At 37.4% G+C, this 11,217-nt stretch overlaps 1 protein-coding gene across 1 annotated transcript in view; it reads left to right on the top strand.

Moving 5' to 3' along the window:
* The first annotated feature begins 5,683 nt into the window (after positions 1-5,683).
* Positions 5,684-11,217, top strand: part of akap12b (A-kinase anchoring protein 12b) — a 52,982-nt gene continuing 47,448 nt past the window's right edge. Inside the window, 1 exon segment of the mRNA NM_001281788.1 lies at positions 5,684-5,917. Coding sequence (NP_001268717.1) covers positions 5,807-5,917 — 111 coding nt within the window. The 5' untranslated portion in view covers positions 5,684-5,806.

Raw genomic sequence — 11,217 nt, 5'->3', positions numbered from 1 at the left:
GCATATCATATAAGATCAGACACTCAACCTCAGGATGTTTAAATGGATTCAGCCAAACTGAAAATGCTGTTATCATTTACTCTCTCTTCACGGGTTCCAAACCTGTTTGACTTTCTTTCCTCTGTTGAACACAAAAGATGATCAATTAAAAAAATGTTAAACTGGTAACCTACAACTTCCAGAGAATGTTTTTTTCTACTATGGATTTAATAGAAACCAGTTTCTAACAAAATAACGAAACTCACAAATGTTTGAAACCATTTGAGGGTGAAAGTAAATTGACATTTTTGGGTGAACTATCTCCTTAAGTGGGGCTGTCATTGTACAGTATAGCGGCTAAGTGTAGCTGACTATAAGTATAAAATCTTTATTAATAAATTTACAAATAAAGTCTTTACATTTATGTTACACATCAGCTAAAAAGCTTTAATCAACTAAAGTTAGCCATTAATAACTTATTGCTTTAGTTTTCTGCTTTTCTACATCTGGTAAAGGTGAAGGCCACTAAAAGGTAGAATACCAACATTTTGAATCACTTGAGCATGCGTGTGTGTTTGTAAGTATGTGTGTGTGATGGGTTACATTGGGTAAAGAATTATTTAATTATTCAAATCCATTGAACTTTTCCTGATGAATTAAGTTAATTATGAGACTACAACACACAAACTGTTTGATGTATTCATAATTCACCTCTCTAAGTCATTGCAGAAGATTGTTCTGAAGATAAAATTGGCAATAAAGCCACTCTGAATAGCATTACAGCTCAAGTATGTAATTTCAGCCCTGTTTAATGTTGCCTTGAGAATCTACACAACAAACAACCTTCACAAATGATCTTTGCACTCACAGCTTCACTTCTTTGGATCATTTTTGCCTTCAACATTGTTTTGCTGTTGACAGTAAGCAGCTGTTGTGTGTCAAAAGGAAAATCTTCAAGTTCGACATTTCAATTGAATCAAATTTTATTAAGTTCCGTCATTTAATAAAAACACCAAAAGGGTTCAATCATGTTTTAACCCATCAAATTGGATTCCTATGTAATGTAATGTAATGTGTATTTATATAGCGCATTTATTGTGTATGGCCATACACCCAAAGCGCTTCACAAGTCTTTTCACACCACCACCAGTGTGCAGCATCCACTTGAATGATGCGACGGCAGCCACAGGACAACGGAGCCAGTGCGCTCACCACACACTAGCTATTTCCTGAAGGGCCACAGCTCTGTTTTGCTCCAACCCTAATCAAACACAGCTAATCAAGGTGTTCAAGACTACTTTAGAATATTAAGCAGGTGTGAGTTGCAGGTGATTCAAGCTAAACTATGCAGAGCTGAGGTTTTTACTTGGCTTGCACTTCTGTGGTCGGATCTGATTTCCCTTTCAGTGTAATGTGCCAGTCATGGTTTTATACCATCTAAACACCTTCGGGCTCAGCCATGCTCTAAACTCTCGCTATTGGTCAAGCTGAAAAATGATTGACAGATTTAAGCGGACTACTTACAAGTGCTTGGAAGTCTCAGGGTACCCACACTATGTACAGTTGCCTTGAACCAGCAAAAGCACGCTTGTGCCCCCTCCCGTCTTCCCCGATGGCCCGCATTCACGTTACATTCGGGCTTGGGCACGCGTGCATCATCGATGATGCGCTGTTCAGTAAGTGCTCTCACTCAGCACACTGGAGATTTCTTTAGTTATATCGCTTTAGTCGTTTGGAATGCAGTGACACGCAGTCAAATATTTTGCCTCACGTCTCGCTTTCAGTTTCAGACTCAGTTTGCACTCACACACAAGCGTACAGCGCCAAAGCCCAAGTGAACCAACCGGGCCAGGGCCCAATTCAGAGCACTCACACTTCTTAAATGATCCAGGAAACGGGCCTGGGCACGATTTGGATGGCATAGTGTGAGTAGGCCCTCAATGTTTATACTTCACAGCAAAATAAACCCATAAATGGCATATTTAGTCAAATGACAATCTCAGAGTCAGATATCCACAAACAATTGGCTGAAAATCTAATGGAAATTGCACAAAAGCTGAAAATATTTCAGTTTTTAATTTAACATTTTATTGGAAACAAAGCCATCACAGGCCCAGAGTCAGCCTGGTGAAAGGAGTGGTTCTTTTTTTTCTCAAAAAGAAGACCTTTTTGCAGTTATTTGGCTAATTTTCTATTTTATAATGAGATTTGAATACAGCATTTTAGTGACATTTTAGCAGTATTTTTAGCAGAATTAGCTTGTCGGATGGTCATCATAACCACACTTTTTGATATACCAAAAATATTTCCTAAAGATTTATAATGAAGACATGTACAATAATACGGATTTTTAAAATACAAAAAAAAAATAATAATAATAAATAAATAATAAACTGGAGCTTATTGTCAATTATTAGGCTATTATAATAACATTGTAATTTATTTTAATATTAAGCAATTATAACAAACTGGCCAGCACATAAAATTTCAATTCGAGTTAAAAAATCTGACCATTCGAACAGTCAGAACTTGGCCATTTAAATAAAAATAATTAAAACATATAATAATAGTAATGTAGAGCTTCACTAGCCACTCTTGTTAAAAAAGTACATTTAAAAATTCATGGATAAAAACACAAAGCCAAATTAGAATTTAAATAAATTTCGATAGGATTGCTTTTGGTGCTTCATACCTTTTTATTGCTCTTCTTTTTAAGAATAAGGACCAAGATTTAGAATAAAAGTTACCTGTAAAATGTTTTCTATGTTTAAAAACAATACAGTAGCGAAAGATGACTGTACTTACGTCAGATAGTAAAATGAAAATAATTGTTAGCATTGACCAAAACTGATTAGCTAAAGTCACTCCGAAGCGACAACCAACAGAGGATTCCACTTGGTCTTAAAGCCTTTTTAGTTTGGTTATTTTCACTGTTTACGAAAGCAGTTAAAATAGGACAAATGAGCTCATGTATGGGACAAATTCTGGACCTTAGTCAGTGAGGGGTGAGTCTTCCGAACCACCCTGGCTACCTGGCAAACTACCTCATATGGATTAAAAAAACATTGTGTGTGCCAGCTGTGACTATTAACCCTATTAACTATTGAATATTATCAGCGAAGCAATGGGTTTACGAAATCAAAATCATTTAAAATCATAGAATTGTACAGGTCAGTCTGTTATTGTTGGGGCTACGGTGTTAAATGTTCACTTGCTTTAACATGATGCTAACTAAAACAAACTGATTGGTGGCTTTACCAGTAAGATGGTGTCTGTGTGTTCCTGAGTGATTAAAAGCTGCAAAGGAGTCTTAGGATCTGGATAAGAATAATGAAAATTAAAATGGGTAAAGAAAATGTAGCTACCAAAAAACAAAACAACAACAGAAACATAACTTTACATTAAAGTTTATGGATTAACAGTGTGCTCATACCACTTCTCCTGCACCACAAACTACTGCCTCTAAATATGGTCTGGGAATTTCTGAGAGGCGCACATGTCTTCAGTCCATTCTTTAAATATCCTTCCCCCTTATTTTATTATAGTGTAAGTTATCCCATTACAATAAGCATTCCTTTGGTCAGTGTAGCATATAAGAATCTCTTCTGCTTTATCTTTAGATAAACGTATAACTAAATTATCCAAACAGATCTCATATAAACTACTTAAGAAAATACTATGTATTATTAAGTTTATTCTTATTCCTGCATGCTAGGTGTTGTTTACTTCTCTGAACATAGAGCTAGTGTATCGTGCCACAGCATGGTGGCTTGTGCAATCTCAGTTGTGATTTGCAAGCGGTCTGTAATTTGTGCATTTAACGATTCTAAACAAAATGCCTTGGAGCACAGCCAAACACGCAATTAACGCAGAGAGAGAGACGGACCTCGCCGCATGGTTGGTTTAGATGCTTGCATGTGGACGCAAACTACACTGCCCTCTTAATTCGAGATTTCCTGCGGGACACGTTCCATGAGCTGTTTTTCTGAGGAGGCCCATCCGGCACCCAATGTTGACATTCCCACTGTCTGTACATAAAACCATACTGAAGCTTTAATAATTTTTCTTTCTGCAGTTGCATGCCAGTGAAAAAAGTTGCTCGACATACTTTTAGTTTTATTATAATGAGGATGGTACTGTACTTAAAAGTCTTGTCATTTTATAAAATTTTATTGAAGTTGCAAATGAGCTTTTTTGTCTAAAAAAAGCTTTTGTCTAAAAACGTGTCATTGGGAAACTGGTGGAGAGGGGTCTGGATGCAGACCTGGTGCAGTGCAATCTGAGCTGCATCCAATGCTTTTTAATGGGATTACCCAACCCCACCCCTAACCCTACCCATCACAGTGACATCACTCACTCCATTTGAGTGCATTGTGTCTGACACTGCATCGTTAAGTGATGCAATCTCAGCTTGCATCATAAAGGCTGCATCCAGATACTATTGAACTGTTGAGTGTTGTAGCAGTATAGTTGCAAATGTCTGAAATGTTTGACACATAGTTGAGGTCAAAAAATTGTGTCATGTCATAATTAATGACGCTGTTATAAAATTCATGACACAATTAATGGCTTCAAGACAATCATGTTTATGACAGATTTGTGACAAGTTTTGTTGTTTTGATGTCAGATGTCAGACAAAAACAGGCCGTGATGTATTTGTTTATGTCAAGTTGTCATAATTGGTGTGATCTTTGCATTTAAAAATGTCATTAACTGAGGGAATGACACAGAATGACAACTGTTGTAAGAATGATCTCATTCATTCATTTTCTTTTTGGCTAAATGCCAAAGCAGAATGAACCACCAACTTATCCAGCACAAGTTTTACGTAGCGGATGCTTTTCCAACTGTAACCCATCAATAGGAAACATCTTTACACACTCATTCACACACATACAGACAATTTAGCCTACACTATTCACCTGTACTGCATGTCTTTGGACTGTGGGGGAAACCGGAGCACCCGGAGAAAACCCACACGAACACAGGGAGAACATGCAAACTCCACACAGATCACCAACTGACCCAGCCGAGGTTGAACCAGCGTCATTCTTGGTGTGAGGTGAACGTGCTACCCACTGCACCACCGTGCAGCCCCAGCATGATCTCAGTCACATGATTCAATATATGTGTCATGTCATGATTAGAAAGGTTTAATGACAGTTTCATGAACACCATTTCATAAAGTAGTGTTACATAAGTAGTTTCATTTCATAAGTAGTGTTAAAGTTTTCAACTTTCTTCAAACATTTTGTTTTGTTTTCAACAGAATCAATTAGCTAATGATGATTTGAACCACTCGTGGAAGCGCAAATAGTGAGTAAATTGTATTTTATTGCATGAATTATACCTTAAAAGCGTTGTTTTTTATAAATCAATTGTATATGTGTGTTATGTGTTTGTGTACTTTTAGCATGGGAAGTGTGTGTGGATAGGCTATAGGATAATACTGTGATTCCTAACATGATGACAAGCCACACCATAAACCAGCTTGATTTTTACTTTCCTGCCTCAAAACTGTATTTTGTCCACTTCAAGGACGCTGCCCAATGTGAAATAAATTGTTTAATAATATATAAAGTGATGTTGTCACTCTCCCAGGTCTGTCTCTGGTTTGATGCTGTAAGGCGTGTCTGGCTGCTCTCCATGTGATACTGATGGGAGGAGGGCTCCTAAAAGTGAACCTACCGACCCGTTTCAACACTTTTCAAAGCAGGCAACCCTCGGGACGGACTGCAGGGCGCATTTACTCGAACTGTTGGATACCTTCTTGCTTTTGAACGCTCGTTATTTAACTGAGAGTGGCGAAACAGCGACGTTATTGATCATGGGAGCGACACCATCCGTGCAGCGGGACGCGAAGAGCCCTGAAGATGCGCCGGAGGACGTCAGTGCACCGCTCAGCGACGCTCATGATGGAGAAACCGCAGATGGCAAGGTAACATAACAACTGCAAAGTGTATTGTTTTCGCTCTGAGCTGGTGTTTCGGATGTATTCAGGGTTAAAACTGCTGAATGTGCTCACCTAGATATCCCCGTTCGGGACCCCTTGAGTGAGATGTGTGGCGCAGCTAGTTTTTGAGCGTCGCTTCATGTAAACACCTGATACCTCTGACAGCTGTGCCTGCGCTGCTCGCTTTTGTGATTCGGCTTTGCAGGTTTTCGAGGAAAAGCTAAACCGTGTTCATGCTTATTATTTAAAAGCTTTTCGGTCTACTTCAAGTTTAATATGTAGATTTGCAGTGTAGGCTAATTTTTAGTCAGCCAGACATACAGCAGAGGTGCGACTCATTTATTCAAGGACAGAAATATTTGATTTTATCAGTAACAGACATAACTACATTTCTGTGCCTTTTACAATTTTCCATGATGAGTGTACATCCATAGACTGATTGGAGTCTTGACATGATACTAAAAAAATCTCATTCATGCAAATTTATCAACAGATCTGTAACATGCTGTTAAAGATTACCAAGAGGTGTCTTTCTAACCACAATAAATATTTTACCTAAGTTCTATTAACAATGCATTTAGTGTTTTTACAGAATATCAATTTAAAAGTTGACTGGTAAGCTTGTATTATATTTCTGCAAATTTGGCATTGTGGGATGCTAAGCAACAAATGGACCGGAGTAAAGCAACAGCAATTTCCTCTTACTTTGAGTATCCTGTTATCACTCTGTTAAAGTCCACTTCGGATTTATCATTTCCCACTCACTAATGAGAGAAACCCAATTTAGAGTGACTGTCAAGTAGGAAAAACATCTCTCTCTCGTTGCAACCCATACATTTTTTATGCTTTTGCAAATGGCTTGTTTATATGGATTCGTATTTGTTTATTTATACAGTCAACTAAGGGAAAACACTTAAAATATGTTCTTTTTTTATTGACTTAAATGGTTCCTTTATTATTCATGGAGCATTTTCATCCAACTAAATATTTTTGTTTGTTTGTTCTGTTCAACACAAAAGAATCTAAAAAAGTTTTCCTGCTTTGGAGGTCAGTGGTTACAGGTTTTGAACAATCTTTAAAACAAAACTTAATTTGTGCTCGACAGAACAAAAAAACTAAAAGTTTTAAAACAAGTCAAGTCAAGAGTGAGTAAATGATGACAAAACTTTCATTTTTGGGTGAACTTTCACTTTAAGAAAGAAGTGGTGGGTCTTAATTGCAGGTACTTTTTATCTAAAAGTCTCAAATTTGTATGAATTTTTGCAAATCAGCTCTTGAAATCACCCCCTCATGAAGTAGTGTTTTCTATTGAGATCAGGTACTCAAACAGTTTTTTTTCACTGTTGCGTGATGCCTTGCTTAATTTAGAGACACAAATTTACACTATGCTGTTATTTCTTGTCATGTGCCAAATCACAGGGTGCATAACTTACAGCTTGGTGTTATATTACTTTGAAAAACTATGTATCAACATGACAAGAGCTAATGTATCCAGGAGAAGCTGTGGAGAAAAAAAATCTGGGATTTTCCAGGATTCAGAAAATGTTGATGTGAAAAAGTGAAACGGGGCATCTTAAGCTGCTATGATGAACAGGCATTATCACATGAGATTTCCAGTAGGATATAAATGTTTTATTTTGTCATCATTTACTCACCACCAGTTAATAAAAGAAGATTTGGTTATTATTGTATTGACTTGTCATGTATAAACCAAATAAGACTAAATATCACAATCATACGATCAATTATACAGATGTTTGGGTGATTTTTACAAACTCATAAAAGGACAACCTTTTTCTTTCTGTATGGATCAGTTATCTAACATTTTAACAGTTTGTCATGATCTTTTGACAATTTCATCTTATGTTAACTCAATAAAAACACATATTGATCACATTTATTATTTAAAAAGTGCTTTCAGCGAGACCACAAAATAAAATTATTGACAAAGCCATTTATGAGATGATGCCACTGTATTCATTTTACATCTTCAGAAATGGACAGGATATTTGCTTGCCTGTGTACACATCTACCAGTGGATTAAGCCCTTGGTTACAGACAATTATTTTTCAAGATTTCATAAATATGTTTGCATACAGCGCCTGCACAATCAAGTGCACATCCTTTTAAAGTATACTCTGTTTGATAACACCCACAAACTTGTGCACTATAAAGATTCATCTTGATCCAGTATCTGTGCTATTTCTCTCCAAAAGTTATGAGTGAAGAAACTGTTTTTATTTGTTTATGTTAAAGTCCCTCACTTTCTTTTTTCCCCCTCAATCAAACTGTCTCCCAACACAATGCCTATTTTTTGCCATCTTCAGTTGTTTAAACTTTAAAAGACCCGCTTCAATGTTGACAGATTGTTGAAGACTAAAACAATTTAAAGCATGTGAGCAAGCTTATAAAAATTATAAAAATTTGCTAAGTATTAGTAAACACTTACTAATACATTTCTATCTATTCGAGTTATTGACATATTCTTATTAAATGACAACTTATTTACATTATGGGATGTTTTCAAAAGTTGTTCTCATTTTAAGTATTTTTATTTATAAAAACAAATGTTACATACATACTTTTTTCCGATGGAATGCAAAAACATTGAAGCTCAATATCTAAATATCAATCAGAACGCAGATAGAACCTTATAGGTGCAAAATGACGATTTGTGTGCGTGTCGTGGGCATTCACAGATGCATAAAAACTGATGTAGCCTACACTTCACGCTTTAGGTTTCAAAAGATTTAATATTTTGTAAGTTAATGCATTTCTATTTATTTATTTAAAGAGATCAACACAACAAAAGTTTAAAAGATAAACTCTACAGCTTGTATTAGAAGAGTTATGTGCAGAAATGTGTTAGGACTTATTTTGTTCCAGAGAAGAGCTACAATTTAACGTTTTGTGCCATCAAGCAAGGTACAATGACCTTGCATTTTGTTTCCTCCCAGCATGCCATTCCTCTTCTTCAGCTGTTCAGTTTCATGAAGTGCAAGATGATTGTCTCTCCAGCTGGACTTGTATACAGTATTCACTTTTTTATCGACAAGAATAAACAAGCAGAACAAGCATAGATGCAGAACTAAAAGACAAAAAAAAAAAGAAAATTCAGAGCACCCAGAGAAAGCCCATGTCAACACGGGGATAATATTCAAACTCCACACAGGAATGCCAACTGGCCCAGCCGGGAGTCGAACCAGCAGCCTTCTTGCTGTGAGGCGATTGTGCTACCCACTGCGTCACCGTGCTGCCCCTACTTTATACACATCAGAACACAAAAGATATTTTGTTTTGTGGTGTGTTGGTAACTTAATAGTTTTTTACTTATTTCCATTTCATCAGAAAATATATATTTTTGTTCAGATATAACCTAAACAGGTTAGGAATGACTTTAACAAACAACGACATAACTTCCTTTATCCTTTTAAATTTAAAAGGCGTCTTAAAACCCATCCGGTTTAATGACTTTTCTGAATTCTGTGTAAGTCTAAATCTTGACTGAAACATGTTAAGGCCTGTTTGAGCTATGGAATAATCAAATCTAAGTGTTGTTATTGATCAGATAAGGGCCCTTGAACAGGTGTGGTCTGGGACAACACGAGACGATGTCCTGTTAACAGTGTACGTGTGTGTGCGTTTAGCAATACAACATGCTGTGCATACTGCGTTTGTGTGAGGCGCCCTACTGGAGATGTGGTTGATAAACATCCTCTCTGGCGGGCTTAGGAATTTTAGTAATTCCTCTCCCGCTTTCACTCACACTCTCTCAAAAATGGGTCAAAACATGGATGGGGCCGAGCACCTACTCCCTCACATTTCAACATATCCTCCTCCTGAAATGCTTCCAAAACACTCGCTTTGTGAAAAAACCAACAGAGGCGGAACTTTAGCCCTCGACTCTTTTGAGAGCGTTTGCTGTAGATTCAATGGGTAAATCCTCAACTCAGTCGCAAACATAAACTCACAATAATGCCTGTGTTGGCCTTGCTGTGAGATACACACTGAGGCCTTTTTCCAAACCTACAATACACTGATTGACAAGTTCATAAACAGCCTTTAGCTTTCGAACAGATTCACTGTTTTACCCACGCTTAGCTTGTGTAAACTTATTTAACGTTACGAAGGATGGGATAAAACTCTTTATATGTCTGCGAGGTAATGAGAGAGGGGTGCTGTGTGAGCGTTTGCCATCAGATAAGAGCCTCATAAAGGATGGGACCCGAGAAGAGGGGGAGGAGTGGAGAACAAGGAGAACAGAGGGCCCATTTAGGATGTGCTGGAGGACAGGTCCCGGGGCAGAGGGGTGCTGTGTGCGCATCGGCCCGAAGAAAGAGAACCAGAGAGAGAGAGAGTGAAGCGAGGAGGGGGACGAGAGAGGATGGTGGCTGGTTTGAATGGGAACATATCATGTAAGAGAAGTGAAAGAGAGGTCACAGTTTTAGCATGTGCTTTACTGTTGCTGGTGGGATGAGAAAGGTGAACTAGAAATAAAGAGGAAGGACAAAGCTAATGAACAGATATTGAACCAGATGTCGTGCCAGTTTTCTTGGAGTCATATTGAATGCTGGTTGTGTTTTGAATAAAGAGTAAACTAGAAGAGAGCTTTTTGATTTTCATGATCATGATATCAAGTCAGTTGTGATATCTTACCTATGATTTTTATAACTTTAACAATGAGGATCAAAGTGATAACATTAAGCATTATAAATAATATATATTGCATTTCTGTGATTATTTTAATAAAAGACAACAACTTCTGTCTAGTTACCAACATGCTTTAAAATAACCTTATTTTTTGAGGAGTTATCATCAGAAAATAAAGACAGTTTAGGAACAACTTCGGGTATGGCAAATCATCCCATTTTATTGAAATTCATGAGGTCCTTATTCTGCACACTGCAATTTTTGGCTTTAATCACAGGCTTGATTAACAACAAATGCCTGCTGTCATAATGATTACACTGACTTGTGTTTGGTGACTCCTGCTCATAGTAAAACTTGAACGGTCAGAAGATCTGATCCAGGATCAGCAGATGAGAAAAGATAGTATGTAATGTAAGATGTGATGGAAGTGCAGACATCAGGGGATCAGTGGCCTAATGAGGGCTTGGCATCAGCGCTCTTTCAGGCCGTTTGCTTCACCGTCCCACACTAATGCACCAAGAGTGGTAGTGGGAACGTCCTGAGGTTTCAGAGGTATTTGCCAAATGTCAGAAGCTGAACCTGTTTCTTTGGCTGATCTGGAAATGTTTTTCATTTTTGTTTTTTTTCCTTTGGCT

The sequence above is a fragment of the Danio rerio genome, chromosome 20 (assembly GCF_052040795.2).
Source record: "Danio rerio strain M-AB ecotype USA chromosome 20, GRCz13ab, whole genome shotgun sequence".
In the NCBI taxonomy this organism is placed as follows: domain Eukaryota; kingdom Metazoa; phylum Chordata; class Actinopteri; order Cypriniformes; family Danionidae; genus Danio; species Danio rerio.
Note: the sequence above shows the minus strand (reverse complement) of the source record. Positions and strands in the feature narration are given on the sequence as shown.